The following is a 20,760-nucleotide window of genomic DNA, read 5'->3' as shown; positions in this document are numbered from 1 at the left end:
GCCGGCCAGGGCCTGGGAAGATGTCGGACGCCGGGATCGGCGACCAGAGGACCTATGGAGGACGGGCACCGGAGGCTGGGACGAGGGGAGCGTGGCAGGTGAGCCGGGGAGCGGAGCTGAGGACCCGGGGAGGGGAGCCGAGGACCCGGGGAGCGTGACAGTTATGAAACCCATGACCCCCCCAAAACATTGAATGCTGGTCACGCATATGGCGCTCACTTAACTTTGATGCTCAAAGTGGCCGCCGTCAGCTGCAATGCACATCTGGACTCTGGACAGCATACTGTATCTTGCTGCACGTTGTGCAATATGGTAGGTGACACGTTTGCACAAGCATCTGTTATACGTTGTCGTAGGTCCTGCAATGTTGGTAGACAGATCGCATACACCTGCTGTTTGATGTGACCTCACAGAAAGAAGTCCAATGGGGTCAGGTCAGGTGAGCGTAGAGGCCACTCCATGCAGCCACCATACCCAATGACTTGTAGGAAGGTCTTCATGAGGTATCGCTTCACGTCTGCAGCCTTGTGAGTTTTACATGTTCTAATCATAGCATTTCTGTATGCAAGGTGTCGATTCGTATTGAATTGATGATGCCCTACAACTTTGTATTTCACTTTTTTTCTTTATCTCGTTCTATTTTTGAGATAAAAATGCTAACTCCGTTGTTTTACACCAGGTGGCGCGGAGGTGTTTTCATTGAATAGCGCATGGCTACTTTACTATACCTAGACACCACTTCTATGCCTATAGCTGCCGCCGTTCTAAAGTTAATGTCGGTGGACAGGATATGGGTGGACACACTGTATACAGATGGTACAAAGGTTATCATGACTCTAAATGCACCATCTTCATAACTGCATACAAGGTTATCTAATTAAAAGGATTAGGATAACTAAATAGTTTGCAAGCCATTGAATAATGTCAAGTTAAAGGGAATATGTCACCAGGTTTTTGCTACCCCATCTGAGAGCAGCATAATGTAGAGACAGAGACCCTGATTCCAGCGATGTGTCACTTACTGAGCTGTTTGGCATCATTTGGCATAATTTTCATAAAATTACAGTTTTCTTTGCTGCAGATCTAGCAGTTATTTGAATATAGAGCTCTGTAACCCCGCCCACATCACTGATTGGTAGTTTTCTGTGTATACTGTAATGAGTGGTGTAGGAGGGGTTATATAGAGCTCATGAATATGCTGGACTACCTGGCAGCATACCAAGTAGTCCTCTAATGATAATCTCCTGCTGATTAATCAGTGATTTAATCAAAACTATACTAAGCAGCCCAGTAAGTGACACATTGCTGGAAGCAGGATCTCTGCCCCTACATTAAGATGCTCTCACATTAGATTACCTTTAGGTGTCTAATTACACTTTTTTTGTGCCGTGATATCCCAATGTTGTGTTATCTGAGTCATGGTAACCTTTGTTAGATCTGTAGTCCCTCCATACTAAACTCTTCCTTCTTGAAATAATTTTAGGAAAAAATATCATGGTTATTGGGTATTTCAATTTCACTAAAGCTTCTGAAAAAGTATCTATTAGAATTACCTTACATATAAGTGTTTTGGGAGGTTATTATATTTTTTTCCCTTGGGTTGTGGGTAGTTATATATCTGTTCAAGCTTTCCTCATTGTAAAATATCAATTGGCAATTATGGAGTAAACATTATTTTGGACTATGAAAAGGAGGCTCTGATAAGGCCCATACATGTGACAATGCTATAAATCATGAACATGTACTGCATTACGCAGAATTAAACTACTACATTCAGTTATATTATCCCAAACCTGTATATATTCTCTTATTTTACCTATTGACACACTTTTTTTTCTTAAAAGCTCTGGGTAAATCAAGAGGATGGCGTGGAAGAAGGCACCAGCGAAGTACAGAATGGGCATCTGGACCCAACATCCGACTGCCTCTGTATTGGCCGGACGCTGCAGAACCGGGATCAGATGAGAGCCAATGTCATCAATGAAATCATGAGCACAGAACGCCACTACATCAAGCACTTGAAAGATATATGTGAGGTAAGGCTGTTACTCCTTAAAGGGGTTGGCCACTATTTTGACGTTGATGGCCTATCCTTAGAATAGGTCATCAATGTCTGATCGGCTGGGGTCCTACACGGCGCCCCCCCCTGCCAATCAGCTGTTGTCGGTCCTCATGGCGGCATCAGGTGGCAGAAAGTGCACACTTCCGGAGTTGCTCCGTCTTCTAATAGCGGCTACAGTTGGGCACTGCACATACGCCTCCTATTGATTAAAATGGGAGGTGGATGTGCAGTACCCGGACACGGCCACTATCACAAGACAGATCAGTGTCGGAACTGAGCATTTCCAGCTTCCTGCTGCCGCCGCCGGGACTGAGAACAGCTGATTGGTGGGACTGCGGCATGTCGGACCCCGGCCAATTAGATATTGATGACCTATCCTAAGGATAGGCCATCAATGTCAAAATAGTGGACAACCCCTTTAAGACCTGGTAAAATACCATTATCCCAATTGGCGATATTTATACTATCAATTTCAACATGGTACTTTAGAAACACACTATGGTGATGAATTTTAGATCCAATAGTAACTAAGATGCTTTACTGCACATCTCACTGGGTCTCCTCATTTCCTAAGAACAGTGCCCGTGTCATTTATTTCCAATCAGTCCTATTGAGTGGGTGTTACCTCACCCATCACTTCATATTTTGATGGCTCTTCTATCTTACTTTTTTCCCATGTCTTGAGTTTGGAGGGTAATATGAGCTTGGTCATTGCTGGCCTCTTTCTGTCTTCCTTTTTGAATATATACATTACTTTAGTCTTTTGTTGTTAACCTTTGGGATCACGTCACTCACAGCTTAAAATATAATGAGCTCAGCCCTTCTTGGAATAAGTACACTAAATCCCAACAGACTTAAACTGTGAAGCCTTCCTGTTAGGTTGCTTAAAACTGGCCCAGTTTGTGCTGATAAGGCAAATTCAATCAAATTAAAGAGGGATCTTTGATGCTGTTTGCTTTACGAGGACCCGTGGGACCTTGTGCTCAATTTGAAGGCACTTTGCTCATTTAATATAAGTTGTTACGCTGGCAATAAATATGGATTTAATATGTTCCATAAACGCTGCCTACCAGCCATGCTGCCGCGCTTTCCCAACCATTGTGATCATAAATTGTTGTAGAATTATGCTAGATAAGGCTCATCACATCTGACAAACTGCGAGTGTCAGAAGCTGGATCCCTTCTACCATCCATACACTTATGGAGTCCAACACACGCTACACTCCATAAGTAAATAATGTAAGTAAAATTTGTAATGTCCAGTAATAATCCGTTACAACGGATCCTGCAGAGATTGGTTGGAAAAAAGTTCTGAAAGTGAAACTTTTTTGTCCATTTTTAAAATAACTGATTTCAGTTGGATCCCTAACATTGAAGTCTATGGAAAACAGATCACTTAAAGGAAACCAATCAGGATTTTCGTATAGAATCTATAGCCAGTGCTATACTGGCACTATCGGGCTGATTATCTACATCAAGAGGAGGAGGGGAGGAGAGAAGATCCAGCACCGACGTAATAAAAAAAATCTTTATTCAGAATTCATAAAAGAGGTAATTCCAACCAAGTGCAGAATATATTTACGCTTGACGCGTTTCAGAGAAAGTAGACTCCTTATTCATAAGCAAGTCTATTTGCTTGATGTGACTGATTATTCAGCTGTGGAAGCCAAACCACTTGTTCCGTGCACCGGACCAGAAGTTGAAGATACCTGCTTTGGAGTGGTGAGCTGAACTAAATTCCTTATTTCTGATTGTCTACATACCTGTAGTGGTCAGCTCGGATGTTTAGGTTTTCAAATCCATGAAAGGGAAGTTTAAAAAAATCGGCAGCTGCTTGAGTGGCATCTGCAATGGAGCAGATAATATATGGGTCGGTATTCATATGGATTCCAGCCCCCCTGCCTGTTGTTCCTCCCTCTCTCTGTTCTCTATGCTAATTTTACTATTCACTAAGATGGCATCGAAGTTGGCGCCTGCGCATAGTGCTTATCTCTGGCACCATCTTTGTGAAGATCGTGTTACCCCCTGCTATTCTATTCTTGCGGCTGAGTGAGCGGTGCATGCGCCATTGCATCCTCTGCTCTTGTTGTGACCATGGGAGCATGCGCAGTCACATCAGAAGTGGAGAACAGCTAATCGGAGGACGTGATTAGCTGCAGAAGAGGACACCATGCCAGCACAGCAGCCTGCCAGGACGCCGTGCCAGGACAGCGGCACTGACGTCATGGCGTCAGGTGACCCCATTGTGAACTTACTTCACCTGACCCCGTGCCGTGCGACCGGTGCCGATGACGCTGGCATGCTGCTGTCGGCTTGTTCCTCCAGTCTGTTGCGTCCTCCCATTAGCTGTTTCAGAGGGCAGCGTCCACTTCTGTTGTGACCGCGCACGCTCTCGCAGTCACAACGAGGGCAGAAGAAGCGAGGGTGCATGCGTCGCCCTCTCAGCTGCAAGAAGATGGCGCCAGAGATAAGCGTTACGCGCAGGTACCAACTCCGACGCCAGGGCGGCACGGTGGCTCAGTGGTTTGCACTGCAGCCTTGCAGCGCTGGGGTCCTGGGTTCAAATCCCACCAAGGAAACCATCTGCAAGGAGTTTGTACGTTCTCCCTGTGTTTGCGTGGGTTTCCTCCAGGTACTCCGGTTTCCTCCCACACTGCAAAGACGTACAGCTAGGGACTCTAGATTGTGAGCCCCAATGGGGACAGTGTTGCCAATGTATGTAAAGCGCTGTGGAATTAATAGCGCTATATAAATGAATAAAATTATTATTATTATCTTAGAGAATAGTAAAATTAGCATGGAGAACAGAGAGAGGGAAGAACAACAGGCAGGGGGGTGGGCATCCATATGAATACCCACCCATATATTACCTGCTCCGTTGCAGATGTCACATAAGCAGCTGCCGATTTTTTACACTTCACTTTCATGGATTTGAAAACCTAAACATCTGAGCTGACCACTACAGGTATGTAGATAATCAGCCTGATAGTGCCAATATAGCACTGCCTTTAGGTTATATACGAAAATCCTGCTGATTGGTTCCCTTTAATGGCTTCCTATTTACCCCTCTATTTGTAAAGGATCCTTTTTTTCTTACTGGATAAGTTTTAAATGGAAGATAAATAGCAATCCGTTAACGGATCCGTTTTCCATAGACTCCCATATTTTTTAAAAAACAGATCCAGTTGAAATCAGTTATGTGTTTGCAGAACTTTTTTTTTGCCAATGGATTGCCGCTGGATCCATTCTTTCGGAAGATTACCGGACGTGTGAATTTAACCTAATTTGGAAGAAATATTTACCTCTGTAGAGATCTTCTTATTATGGTTGGATTCAAGACCATAGCCCAGGATTTCTAAAGCTACAGCGGCATCCAATACACCTGCTAACTGCCTGATCGCTACTGATACAACCAGCTCACTTATGGAAAGTAAATTTCACTAAATGGTTTATAACATTTTTTGTATGTTATTGGCTGAAAAACTGCAACAAATCTGGACAAAATCTACGGTATGTTAACTTTAGTTTTTTGCCACATTTTTCTCCACACATTTTTGCCACGAAAAACACATCGTTATCCGATACAAGTGAATGATGGCACAGACGCCGGACCGTGGGAGCTCCGCACTCCTTCGCCAGAGAGAGGAAAGTCAGTGTGTGTGTATGACTTCGCCTGGGGTGTGCGATACTGTTTTCTTTGGGTTGGTGTTGATCACCCCTCAGCCAGTCCCCGTCATAGATGCAGTAGACAAACATGTGACAGTGAAGTACTCTTGGCGAACCAAAACTTGAACAGTTTATTCTTTCCACTAAATGACAGACATGGCCTGCCCTCACTCCTGACGGTTCTGTGGTTGCTGTTTCTTTGGGGTACTCTCTCTCGATCTATCCTCTCTATCTTGGAACTAGTCTGCAAGCTGCCGGGCACCTATGTATCTGTTCCACCCACTCTTCTTTTCATCACTGTCTGCTTCTGGACCCCAATGGCTGTCTAGTTGTGCGACTTCCCTAAGCCCGCCGGGCTGAGCCGTAGGCTCCAGACCTTTAACACTAGAACTACTGACTTTTTTTTGACTACTTGAATACATAATGTGAAGTAGTCAAAATGACTACCTCAGTAGTTCTAGTGTTAAGAGGTTACCTCAGTGTTCCCTGAGTGGCTCCTGACAACATGCCACATCTTTAGTCCTCAAACCCTTCTTTGGAAGTCCCTCTCACTGGGCCCATCTCTCCAACCAACCCACTGGCAATCAGTCACTACTCCCCTATCTTCTCTTACTGTTGCTCCTACCCAATCGCTAGGTGGCTCTGCTACATTGGTGACCCATACTTCACTAGCAGCAGTGTCATTTTACCAAATACATTTATCAGCATACTCAATACCTAAAACACAGACAAATGACAAATAGCATAAAACAATAGAGGGGGAGGGGGGGATAAGGAGGCGCGACCACCTCCTGCACCAGCAAAGTGAATGACATTTCTGAAATCTTATGCACATGCTGCTTAGTTTTTCTTGCCTGAAATGAAGCAGTTTTAGATTCAGAGAATGTCAATTCTTTCAGCGTTTAACAGTATTTTTCACCAATTCAAATAAACGGGAGAAAAAAATGCATAAAAAAAGTGACAAAAATGCATTTATTTCACACAGCAATTTTTTGGCAACGCTCCAGTATTTGCAGCAGATTTTTCTGATCATATTTCCATTCCCTTACTTGTAGATTTTGTTGCAGATTTGGCTGCAGATTTTACCCTACTGCACTACAAAGCGTTACACAGGGAGAAATCTGTGATGAAAATCCATACAGAAATGAGCATGCTGCAGATTTAAAATTGATTTTTATGGTGTTTTTTTCCACCAAATGTGATTAGAGTTTTAATAACCCATTCACTTGTATTGTACTGTAAATTGCTGAAGATTTGTGGTATGCAGTAGTAGTAGGTCCTGAACGTGTTAACAAGACTGCTTTATTTTATTAAGAGTTTTTAATATTCTGAGTCATATACTGTATATATGTCTATACTAGGAGAAATGGGGACTGGATACCCCCCTAACAATAGTAAAATATGGATGGTCTGAGACAGGAACTCTGCCGTTACAGTTCAGACAGTTTGCAATGGTCTGCCAAATGTCATCGTATAAATATTTATTTTTATTAAAAAAAATGTGCATCCTTTTTTGTCCATTTTTGATCTACAGTAGAGCAAGGTGACAGCATTCTGACTGCTGGAAGGGGATGGATGCAGCTATTATGGCTGCTTTCACACATCCGTTTTTTGCTGAGCGGCACAATACGGCGCTTTGCAGAAAAAACGCAACAGTTTTTTTTTGCCGCCGGTTGCATTTTTTCCCGCATAGACTTGCATTAGCGCCGTATTGTGCTGCATGGCCTTGCGTTGCGTCCGTTTTTTGCCGGATGCGGCATATTTAGCCCATGCGGCGGCCGGATGGAACGTTGCCTGGCACGTATTTTTGTGCAGTGAAAAAACCGCATCGCGACGCATGCCGCGATGCGGCGCGATTTACAATGCAAGCCTATGGACGCCAGATGCGGCGTCCTGCGGCAAAAACCATATCCGGCGGCCGGATGCGGTTTTTTGAACTGCGCACGCTCAGTATCAAGCCGCATCCGTCAAAAAACAGACGGGCCGCATGGAAAAACTTATGCAACGGATCCGTTTTTTTCGCCGCATCCGTTGCATAGGTTTTTGAGCCGGATTATGCCTGATGCAAAAAAACTGATGTGTGAAAGCAGCCTAAATGAGACTACATGGTGGTACATACAGTTGCTGAGTTTGTTAATTTAGTGCTGTGATATGGTGCCCTGCTCATCACTGTAATATCCTGTAGAATCAATAGGTCTTGGTGAAAATACATCTGGTGAGTCATTGATCAGTGATGGTTACTAATCATGTCATCTCATCACACTTGCCATATATAGTGGGCAGAATTATAATGAGAATCTGTCACCAGGTTTATGTTACCAAATATCAAAGCAGTATAATGTAGAGACAGAGACCCTGGTTCCAGTGATGTGTCATTTACTGGTCTGCTTGCTGTAGTTTTGATTAAAGTCATTGCCCTATCAGCAGGAGATTATTGCAAGAGGACTAGTAATCTGTTGTCATATAGTCTTCCATATTGATGACCTCTGTATTACCCCACCACTGAATGGCAGCTTTCTCCCTATGCACAGCATACACATAAAGCTGCCAATCAGTGGTGTGTGTGTGTGGGGGGGGGCTATACAGAGCTCAGTCAGCAGCAAAACATTTTTCCCCGAAAATAAGCCCTAGCAGGATTTTTCTTCCCGTTTGGAGTAGGCTTATAATATGAGCCCTTCTCCAAAAATAAGCCCTAGTTGCGGTTCATCATACTAATAGTATCCTGAAATAGGGCTTGGGCAGCCCTTTCAGGATATGTAACTTTTATTGGTGTACATCACCCTGTTGTGTTCGTGTAGCACCCAGGGATATGGGGTACTCGGTTCCGGGCAGTGTCTCTCTTGGGAATGTCACGGTGGTGCCATTGCCCAGTTCCGTGCCCTGGACCACTTTTGTAATGGGGATATTTATAGGGGAGAATATGATAATGTTCACTTGTGACGCAACTTGCGGTGTTGCGGCTAAGTATAGGGAGCCGCCGCTGCAGAATGTCTCTACTGGGCTGGTGGTATTGGCAGCTAGTATGGTAGACCCTCTGCAAGTAGGGTTTTGCCCCAGAGGGTGTATGGTGCAGTGGGCATTGGAAAAAGGTAGTTCACACAAGGATTCAGTGCAACTGATTTACTCACTTTCTGCAGATGTTAACTGGTTGCCCGAAGCCGGCTGGTTTCGCCTCCAGGTCCTCTTCGTCCCAGTGCCAGTTTGGTTCTCTGGTACCTTCTTCCCCTGCACCTGTCTCTGGTAAGTGGGTCCCCGTGCTATAGAACACTGGGGGTCCCAGTTCTGTGGTTTTTCCATTTCTGTCCACCTGACAGTAGCGTGAACCCTGTGGGGTTGGAGTCTCTGGTCCTGTCCCTGGTTCTCCCTTTGCTACTGAGTCTTCGGATTCTTTAGGGTCAGCAAGGTCCTTGATGGTCCCTTTTGCTGTGCAAGTGTTAGCAGGTCAGCTTGAAGCTCTTTCCTCTCTTAGGGTCCTGTACCCCGTCGGTGCGTAGTTCTGGGAGTACTCCACCCTACTCCACTGGCAACCACGTCTCCTGGGTACCAGGTTTCCGTCAACCCGAGCCAGAATGTCACTTCACTTCCCCTTCACACTCCTGCTGTCTGACACTTTCAACAATCACCGCAGTTATCACTACTGTTTTCCTGGCCACTTTCTACAGTCTGCCCCTCCCACCTGGTCAACTAGTGGACTGTAGTGGCTCCATCTCTAGGTGGCCATCCATTGGTCCCATCCTAGCTGGGTACCATTGTATGGGGGATTGTTGGGGAAAACTGGGATTACTTGGGTTTTTAATGTTACCGACACTGGGTCTCCGGGTCCCTTGGGGGTAGGCCCTGCATCCTAGTGGCGATGCAGAACCTTGTAGCACCCTGATGGTGTCAGGGGCACTACATTATTGTAAACCCCGGAATTTTATAGTCACATAATGGCTAGTTAATGGAATGAATATTCACCCCTTCCACTGCCTAATCGTCTGTGGCGGTGTCAGTGATTGGAACGTGTGTTAATGAAAAACGAATATTCACCTCCTTCCCCCGCCCACCCCTTTGTGCAAGCATCAGTGATTGGACTGTGTGTTACTTGCAAAATAATATTCACCCCCATTCTCTTCCCATATTCCCGACCACCCCTGTGTGCCATGTCAGTGATTGGAACGTGTGTTACTGGAAATGAATATTCATCCCCTTCTTCCTCCCATATTTCCACCCACCTCTCTGTGCCGGCATCAGTGATTGGACTGTGTGTTACTTGCAAATGAATATTCACCCTCTTTCGCTGCCCATATTCCCACCCACCCCTCTATGCCACGTCACTGATTGGAATGTGTGTTAATAGAAATTAATATTCATCCCCCTCCCATATTCCCACCCACCCCGCAGTGCTGGCATCAGTGATTGGACTGTGTGTTCATTGCAAATGAATATTCACCTCCTTCCCCTGCCCACCCCTCTGTGCCACGTCAGTGATTAAGTCAGACTGCCGTATTACTGCCTGGGTATTGCATCGCAATCCTCGGACGGGACAGGAGTTTTCCTGACAGAAGGAATTTCTATGCTGTTGTCCCTTTTATGAGGATAGCCGCTGGCCAGCCCGAGCATTGCAAAGAGATCCTTGGGCAGTAATACGACAATCTGACTGAATCACTGATGCCGGCGCAGAGCCGTGTGGGGGAGGGGGGGGGGGGAGGTGAATATTAATTTGCAATTAACATACAGTTCCAGTCACTGATGCTGCCACAGAGGGGTGGGCATGGGAAGGGGGTGAATATTCATTCCCATTAACACACGTTCTAATCACTGACGCTGGCACAGAGAAATGGGGTGACCCAATCACTGACACCATTACAAAATATAAGACATCCCCTGAAAATAATCCCTAGAGCATCTTTTTGAACTAAAAATGATATAAGGCCCTGTCTTGTTTTCAGGGAAAAGGGGTACTAGTACTGTACTAAATCTGCATTGTTGTTTTCTCAAAACTGCAGCAAGCAGTGCAGTAAGTAACACATCACTGGAATCAGGGCATCTTCCTCTACATTGTGCTACTCAAAAATGGGATATAAAAAAGATGGTGATAGATTTACTTTATTTTTATAGTATCACTCTTTCAACACTTGTTATATATGTGCTCCATCTTTTACTATACAGTCATGCATTTAACTAAGCATGCGGCGGCAGTACAATTTTAATGGCACTGACAAATAGTGATCTCTCATACCCATGCTCAGTAAACTTAGCACTTAACATCATGAAAGTTTGCAGCATTCCCCCGAGAATACATAGAATGGTACTTAGCACTGGTCGTGGACAGCCTGTCAGTTTCCGCAGGCCCATTTCATTTATTACTGAGCAAACAGTTCTGCAACATCTGCTTGTCAGAATGCTCGGAGCAGAGTGGGACACAAGGCACATAATATGTCTAACATTGTTTTATAAGGACTAAGTACATTATTTCCCTGCATCCTCCCTCCATCCCCTCTTGCCTACGATACATGTACATTAGTAGGTGCCTCTGTGGAATTACAGCGCAGTAAGGTAATACAAATGTGCAGCGTGCAAACCTTCAACTATTTCTGATGGTAGATTTCGTCTATTTTACTTCCGGCTAACTATTTAAGAAATATTTAGGTATAACTTACTTCCCTGTTTATATTTTATTATGAAACTAAAACAGGCATATATTGTTAGTAGAGATTGCAACACCTCGAACTGCATGAATTTTGTAGATCCTGTAAAAATCCATCAACTTGCGATTAGATATGCGCGAATGACCAAAACAATGCCTACTGTCTTTTTACATGCTGCAAAAGATTTTATTAATTACAGAATGCTGATATGACTTGAGAAGTGACAATAATGTCCTGCAGCTATCACATCACATGGTATGGCACAGCTAATCAAAAGAGAATATTATAGCCTGTGTAAAAGCCTAAACAGGAAATGTAGCGGCTCATTAAGGGTGATTTAGAGTAGTGATAGTATGTAAAAACTTACAGCTCAGCATTAGAAAAAACAGTGTGGTACAAAGACGTGCAATAGGGTCTTACCCGGTAGGGAATCATTAAACAGAAATTAGGCGCACTCACCTATTGCGGTTGTGACAGTGACGACCCCTATAAAACATATGCAGAGATGGTAACAGCCGCAGCCCCAAAGTTAGACTTAGAATTCAATAGAAAAAGAAATCGGGTATGCGCCGTGCTATCACCACAGATTCCGATGTTAAAATGATTCCTTTATTTTTCGTACAGGTCGACGCATTTCAGAGACATCTGTCTCCTTCATCAGGACATCAAAGAAACAGTATAATTTGATGTCCTGATGAAGGAGATGGATGTCTGTGAAACGCGTCGACCTGTGCGAAAAATAAAAGAATTATATTAACATCGGAATCTCTGGTGATAGAGCGGCGCATACCCGATTTCTTCTATTCAAATCTAGCTCAGCAGTAGAGATAGAAGGAGAAAGCCCTAAAATATTGGAAAAATACTACAGACAGAACTGTTTTGTACAACTAGAGCAGAGAGGAAGATGAGAGTAGTAGTCTGCGAGTAATACAAAGATTCAACTGATAGGGGGAGAGATAGGAGATGTGGCAGCAACAGTGTCATTGTGTGATATGGTGTAGCTGACATCTGTCCATCTGCATTTGAATAAAGTGGGCTTTACACGCTATAACATATCTAACGATGTGTCGGCGGGGTCACGTCGTAAGTGACGCACATCCGGCATCGTTAGTGGTGTTGTAGCGTGTGACAGCTACGTGCAACTGCGATTGAACGTAAAACCGTTCATCGCATACACGTCATTCATTTCCTAAAAATTGCACGTCGGGTTGTTCAATGTTCCCGAGGTACCACACATTGCAGTGTGTGACACCCCGGGAACAATGAACACAGCTTACCTGCGTCCTGCAGCTCCCGCTGGCAATGCGTAAGGAAGAAGGTGGGCGGGATGTTTACGTCCCGCTCATCTCCGCCCCTCTGCTTCTATTGGCCGGCTGCCGAGTGACGTCGCGGTGACGCTGTACGTCCCTCCCACTCCAGGAAGTGGATGTTCGCCACCCACGTCGAGGTCGTATGGAAGGTAAGTACGTGTGACGGGAAATAATCGTTTGTGCGACACGGTCAACAAATTGAACGTGCCGCACATACGATGGAGGCGGGTCACATCGCATACGATATCGTATGCAAAATTGTAAGGTGTAAAGCAGGCTTTACAATTGCACATTGTATTTCTTCATTCTTAATGCACCAGAAAGCAGAAACAAGACAGCACATAGAAAAAAAAACTACTCTGAAATCAGTGTCTGAGTGACTGTACTGAGTTTTTTGCATTTCTTTTTAAATCCCATTGTGAAAGGCCGGAATGATTGTGTTTTTGAAAATGCAAAAGAACATTCCCCACAATCAAGACATTTAACTGCAACTGTCTTCTTCACAAAGTGTGTGTATTGCAAGCAATTTTTTTGCATATCTGTTTTACTAATTTTTGCCAAATTTTACATTTATTTACACTACAATACAGCAGCCCATTGCAGATGCTCAGTTTTTAGATGTGTACCTACCCAACATTTCTTATTTTGAAATCCAGCACGTGTATTAGATATAAGGAAGCTGAGGGTGTTATAGGATATATGGCACTTCTCTAGTCTCAGTCACAGGAGTATGATCTTACCTCTAAATTTGAATTACTGATCTGCACCGAATAGTCCGCAGGATTACAAATGACAAAGTCTAACAGTACAGGATGTTATTACATGGGCTGTTTGTTAGCAAGCACCAAGTTACCATCCATTTCTATTACGAGGTCACTTTGTCATTTCTAAGGCTGTGTTAGTATTAGTGAGTTTGAAAGGGGTCGGATATAGTGCTTGGAGACTTCAAAGTGTCATACACATTTTTTCAGGGCAATTGGGCTACCAGCGATTTGTGACAAATGTAGTTACTGCACATCTAATTTTTGGGAAAAATTCACTGAACCATGCAAATTTGAATGTCACAAGATTCAATCATCTCTAGTTGTCAGATATGATAGGTGAAAAAAAATAAACTTTGCAGCAAACTTGGATTTCTTGTACACACAATTTGGTGCCCTTAAGAAAAGTAAAGTCTATAAATTACACATTTCTATGAACTGTAATTGAACTCATTGAACTCAGTTCGACTGAGGTGAGGTCACTGAGTTCAATAGACTTATATAGGGATCGGCGTCCAGGAAGATGTTCGGGAATAATTCCGGTCCCACCTGTTTTTTTTTTTTTTGTTTTTTTTTTAAATCCGCTTGGACCCCCCCAAACATGAGTATTTGCGGGTTAGCTCATCTCTGGTACTGAGCACCACTGCGTTTTGGACAGAGAGTGCTGGTGTGGAACATTTTGTTTAGACTGCTTCACAAACTACCATGCTTGTTTTGCATGGTAAAAAGCTTCATTTTTAAGCAAATTGCCAAAAGAATAGGATCTTCATAGGGAAGGGAAAAAATGATATGAAGGTTGAGAAAATATATTACATTCATTTATATCCGATGCTAGTGAGAATCATCTTTCAAGCTCATGCTAAAACTAAAGTTTTGTTTGTCAGGGCTAAGACTATGTTTAATGATCAAATCACTAAAGCAGTTTATCAACGCCTGAAAAAAAAACAACAATAAATGCTCGACAAAAAGAAAAAAAAATGCTATTTTTTAGATTCAAGTTGCCTCCAAATGTCTACTGCAGTCACACGTGGTGTAGATATTCACATACAATACTACTGAAATTGGTGTTTAGTTGCCATTTTCCTCTACTTTTCTTTCTTGCCAACATAACATATTAATGGGTTTGACACCAATTTACATTCAAAACATCTCACTCTTTCCATTTATCATTCAACAACGATCAGTATCATCTAAAAGCAAGTGGATCCAAGAAGATGGAAAAGTAGTCGGAAGACAGCTAGAAATTCCTCTTATGAAATCACAATGTTTTATCACCCGGTTTAGGGGCTCATGGACACACGTGGTCAAAATTGTTGGTACCCCTCGTTTAATGAAAGAAAAACCCACAATGGTCACAGAAATAACTTGAATCTGACAAAAGTGATAATAAATAACAAATCTATGAAAATGAAGAAATGAAAGTCAGACATTGCTGCTTTTCTGCTTACACAGAATTTTAAAAAATATAAAACTCATGAAATCGGCCTTGACAGAATTGATGGCGCCCTCCTCCTCCTCCCTCTCCTCCTCCTCTTCCTTAACTTAATATTTAGTTGCACAACCTTTTGAGGCAATCACTGCAATCAAACAATTCCTGTAACTGTCAATAAGACTTCTGCGCCTCTCGACAGGTATTTTGGCCACTGCTCAAGAGCAACTGCTCCAGTTGTCTCGTGTTTGAAGGTTGCATTTTCCAGACGGCATGTTTCAGCTCTTTCCAAAAATGCTCAATAGGATTTAGGTCAGGGCTCATAAAAGCCACTTTAGAATAGTTCAGTTTTCTTCTTAGCTATTCTTGGGTGTTTTTAACTATGTGTTTTGGGTCATTATCGCATTGCAAAACCCATGACCTGCAACTGAGACCAAGCTTTCTAACACTGGGCAGCACATTTCTCTCTACAATCCCTTGATAGTCTTGAGATTTAATTGTACCCTGCACAGATTTAAGACACCCTGTGCCAGATGCAGCAAAACAGCCCCAGAACATAACAGAGCTTCCTCCATGTTTCACGGTAGGGACAGTGTTCTTTTCTTGATATGCTTCATTTTTCCATCTGTGAACATAGAGCTGATGTGCCTTGCTGAAAAGTTAAATTTTTTTCTCATCTGTTCATAGGACCTTCTCCCAGAAGCTTTGTGACTTGTCAACATGTAGTTTGGCAAATTCCAGTCTGGCTTTTTTATGATGTTTTTTCAACAATGGTGTTCTCCTTGGTTGTCTCCCAAGAAGTCGACTTTGGCTCAAACAAAGACGGCTGGTGCGATTTGACACTGATGTTCCTTGAGCTTGAACTTCACCTTTAATCTCTTTAGAAGTTTTTCTGGGCTCTTTTATTACCATTTGTATTATCCGTCCCTTTGATTTGTTACATAGTTACATATTTACATAGGTTGAAAAAAGACCTAGATCCATCTAGTTCAAAGTTCCTCCACCAATTCTGCATTTTGTCACTAAGTCACTTATAACCAACAATGTTTTGTGTACTGAGGAAATCATCCAGCCCTTTTTTTAAAAGCTGTTATAGTATCTGTTATTGCTAACTCTTGTGGTATGGCATTCCACAGTCTGACTGCTCTAACTGTAAACAAACCTTTCCTATTTAGCTGTCGGAATCATTTTTCTTCCACTCGCAGTGTATGCTCCCTGGTCCTTAGTTTTGTCTTTGGAAGGAATAAGTCATGTGCCAGTCCTTTATATTGACCACACATGTATTTATACATATAAATGAGATCTTCTCTGAGATGTCTTTTTACATTTCAATGTCATTTTGTTGATTTTCTTGGTCCTGAGGAAGGGGACTGGATCACAGAATCGTGTCGACCTATAGAATAAAGATATTATTAGCCAACAATTTTTCTTATTGGCGGTAGCGCGGCAGTATACCCATTCTTTTCTCCAGCACCTAACATCAACTGTAGTCCCAGGGACATCAAGTTGCTTGGAGATGGTCTTATAACCTTTACCTTTAACATGCTTGTCTATAATTTTCTTTCTAATCTCCTGAGACAACTCTTTCCTTTGCTTCCTCTGGTCCATGTTGAGTGTGTTAGGCTATGTCCGCACGTTGCTTTTTACCTGCTTTTTACCTGCTTTTTTGCTGCTTTTTCAACTGCAGCGTTTAATGCCAAAATGGTTGTGTTCTGCTTTTCAAGCAAAGTCTATGGGAATTTGGGTTTCTTGTCCGCACTATGCAGTTCAAACTGCAGCCTATTTGTTGCAGAACTTTGGTCAAAAACTCAGCTTTGCAGTGCAAAACCCAAATGGCAAAAACAATTGACATGTCAATTGTTTTTGCCATTTGGGTTTTGCACTACAAAGCTGAGTTTTTGACCAAAGTTCTGCAACAAAAAGGCTGCAGTTTGAACTGCATAGTGCGGACAAGAAACCCAAATTCCCATAGACTTTGCTTGAAAAGCAGAACACAACCATTTTGGCATTAAACGCTGCAGTTGAAAAAGCAGCAAAAAAGCAGGTAAAAAGCAGGTAAAGAGCAACGTGCGGACATAGCCTTATACACCATGTCACCAAACAGCACAGTGAGTATCTGCAGCCCTATATACAGGCCCACTGACTAATTACAAGATTGTAGACACCTGTGATGCTAATTAGTGGACACAGCTTGATTTAACATGTCCGTTTGGTGACATTATTTTCAGGGGAACCATCATTTCTGTCCAGGCCTGTTTCATGAGTTATTTTTTTTTTTTTTAAATTTTGAGGAAGCATGATCGACAAGCAATGTCTGACTTTCATTTGTTCACTTTCATAATTTTTTATTTATTATTACTTTTGTCAGATTCAGGTTATTTCTGTGACCCATGTGGGTTTTTCTTTCATTAAACGAGGGGTACCAACAATTTTGACCACTTGTAATGATGAGCGGACTTACAGATAACCGGGATCGGTGGGTCCATGTTATCTGTTTTTTAAAATCCGGTTCCGGGCCGACTTCCGGTCCCCATATAAGTCTATGGGGGTCAAAGAGTCATGCATTATCAGGGTCATCTTAAAAGTTTTTTTTTATTTAGTGATAAGTTCAGTTCAAAGTCAGTTTTGCACCAAGTTTACAAAATTTCTGAGGATGTTACTAATTTTTGTCCAGTTTTTTAACCAAACAATTTTTGTCTACAATTGCTTTTCTTGTTTTTATGACACCCTTATAATGATTTTTTCTTTATTTTATTTAAAGTCCCAATATTCCGTATTTTTCGCTTTATAAGACGCACTTTTGTTCCCCCAAATTTTGGGGGAAAGTAGTGGGTGCGTCTTATAAGCCGAGTATACAGAGGCGGGTGTATATATATATATATATATATATATATATATATATATATATATATATACTGCAGGGTCCGCTCTGGAGCGCTGCTGGGGGCAGGTGAACGCTACTGGCGGCAGCATTAGATCTCCTGCTCCCGCTCATATAATATGCACAGCCGCTGTCCATCACCATGGTGCTGAAATCGCACCGCAGTGACGGGCTGGGGGAGCGGTGCATATTATATGTCCCTGCGCCCCCCTGTGATCGCACATGCCCCCCCTGTGTTAGATATGGCCCCCATGCTTCTGGTCATCCTAAAATAAAAAAGCTTTACTTACCTTCTCCAGCGTTTCTCCCCGGTGTCCCTGCTTCCACTATGATCAGGCACGCAGAGATGAAGTCACTCTGCTGTGCCGATCACATGACCGGCACCAAGAACCAGGAAGTGGAGGAACAGAAGCACGGAGGGAGACAGGAGGGACATCAGCGCTGGAGGAGGTAAGGAAAGAGTGTTTTATTTTACTATGGGCAGCAGCCTGGGGGCGATATCTAACACAGGGAAATGTGTGCAATCCATAGGGGACCATAGGCAGCACAGGGGAACGTATGCAATCCATAGGGGGCCATAGGCAGCACAAGGGAACGTATGCAATCCATAGGGAGCCAAAAGCAGCACAAGGAAATGTGTCCAATCCATAGGGGGCCGTAGGCATCACAGAGGGATGTGTGCGCAATCCATAGGGGGCCATAGGCAGCACAGGGTAACGTGTGCCAGCACAAGGGGGCTATATTCAATATAAGGGGGCCATATTGTTACGGGGTCTGTCTGATAATAAAACCTAAAGGAATATCAGACAGTCAGGGTCCACCGTGCAAAGACTCTGCTGCAGACTATGGCAGAGTGCAATACCTCTGTTAAACTCGTTAAACTCACAGAGGAATATAATTAGTAAATAAGGCAATTCCTCCCTTACTTGGAGGGTGTGTGAAATGGTCTCTGTTAATGATCACAGAGACAAAAGCAGTGAGTGTGAAATGGCACCTACCTAGGTCCGTTCCTCTAGTGGTGCCAGGAGACGGACAGCAGCGTAAGCCGCACAAAGCTCCTACCTGCGTTCGCTCCCCTAGTGTGCGAGGACACGAACCACTAGATATGGCACCTGCCTAGGTCCGCTCTTCTAGTGGTGCAAAAGTGACGGACAGCAGCGTAAGCCGCACAAAGCTCCTACCTGCGTTCGCTCCACTAGTGTGCGAGGACACGAACCACTAGATATGGCACCTGCCTAGGTCCTCTCTTCTAGTGGTGCAAAAGAGACGGACAGCAGCATAAGCCGCACAAAGCTCCTACCTCTGTTCGCTCCCCTAGTGTGCGAGGATACGAACAACTGCCAGACGTAGTATAAGGAACGTTACCCTAGCGGCAACGTCCACCTACGAGTAGAATCACAAGGCCCAGCCGGACCATGTGCCTCAGGCACCTGCCTATATCCGCTCCACTAAGAGGTAAGGATACGGACTCCAGCCGAAGCTGTAAGGTATAAGAACGCTACCCTGCCGGTAGCGCTCACCTAACATAGAGAGATGCCTAGAGGGATGTGCACAGGTCGTCTAACCTCATGCATGAACCAAGAGGACTGAGCGCCGGGCGGCGTGCGTCAGGGTCTTATATAGACTTTGTGCCTCATCCAAGATGGAGGACACCAGATCCAATTCGCTGCCAGAACGACAGGAATGACGTCACGCTGGCCTATCACCGAGCAAAGCGTCACAAGCACATGACCAGCGACCAATCGGCATAGAAGGTGTCAGAGACATGTGACCACGTGTCACAAGCACATGACCAGCGGCCAATCAGCTTAGAAGGTGTCAGAGACATGTGACCTCATGTCAGCGATGATGTCACCCGCACATGTGCAATGGCTCCAAGATAGGGCTTAGGCGGGCTTTGCACGTTGCGACATCGCAAGCTGATGCTGCGATGTCGCACGCGATAGTCCCCGCCCCCGATGCAGGTACGATATCGTGTGATAGCTGGCGTAGCAAAAATTATCGCTACGCCAACTTCACACGCACTCACCCGCCCTGCGACCGTCGCTCTGCCCGGCGACCCGCCTCCTTCCTAAGGGGCCGGGTCATGCGACGTCATAGCGACGTCACACGGCAGGCAGCCAATAACGGCGGAGGGGCGGAGATGAGCAGGATGTAAACATCCCGCCCACCTCCTTCCTTCCGCATATCCTACGGAAGCCGCGGTGACGCCGGTAGGAGATGTTCCTCGCTCCTGCGGCTTCACACACAGCGATGTGTGCTGCCGCAGGAACGAGGAACAACATCGGACCGTCGCGTCAACGTAATTATGGATTACGCCGACGCTGCACCGATGATACGATTACGACGATTTTGCGCTCGTTAATCGTATCATCTAGGCTTTACACACTACGATGTCGCATGCGATGCCGGATGTGCGTCACTTTCAATTTGACCCCACCGACATCGCACCTGTGATGTCGTAGTGTGCAAAGCCGCCCTTAGTCTCCAGTGCTTGCACATGTGCAGTAGCAAGAAATCCGAAGATAGTCTCCAGAGCCACAGCAACCATAACACATATCCAGATTAAGGGGGCTAATTTTAGGATGAGGGCTATGAGGGACATATACCCTATATGATTTGTTAGACGGACACTGGCAATATAAGATGGACCTCATTTAACATTAAAAAAAGAAATTCTCTTTTCCTTCACCAATTTTGGGGGCGCGTCTTATAATCAGGTGCGTCTTATAAAGCGAAAAATACGGTATAAATCTGTCTAAAACCATGTGGATCGCTAAACTATACCCACTTTTACCAAAACAAAATAGAAAACAGTCAGAAAAGATGAAAAAGAACAGAAATTGGTTGCAAGTCTTTGTTAATATTGGTACATGCCATAAAACCAATTGCAAACAAATTGCATTTTACTCCAAATAATTGGAATAAAAGCAATAATTACTGAACCTCTTAGAGTTCAAATTTTTGTTTGTACTTTTTTATTCTGAATTAAAATGATTTTACTTTAAAAGTTATAATGGAA

General features: G+C 43.9%; 1 protein-coding gene across 6 annotated transcripts in view; it reads left to right on the top strand.

Moving 5' to 3' along the window:
- ARHGEF9 (Cdc42 guanine nucleotide exchange factor 9) overlaps positions 1–20,760 on the top strand; it is a 602,462-nt gene that overhangs the window by 457,516 nt on the left and 124,186 nt on the right. For all 6 annotated transcript variants that reach the window (XM_075323881.1, XM_075323882.1, XM_075323884.1 and 3 more), the window contains one exon: positions 1,845–2,036. In XM_075323881.1, the coding sequence (XP_075179996.1) occupies positions 1,845–2,036 (192 nt within the window). The remainder of the gene's footprint in view (positions 1–1,844; positions 2,037–20,760) is intronic.

This window comes from Anomaloglossus baeobatrachus, chromosome 9 (assembly GCF_048569485.1).
Source record: "Anomaloglossus baeobatrachus isolate aAnoBae1 chromosome 9, aAnoBae1.hap1, whole genome shotgun sequence".
Taxonomy (NCBI): Eukaryota; Metazoa; Chordata; class Amphibia; order Anura; family Aromobatidae; genus Anomaloglossus; species Anomaloglossus baeobatrachus.
This window is presented reverse-complemented; position numbering and strand designations above follow the sequence as displayed.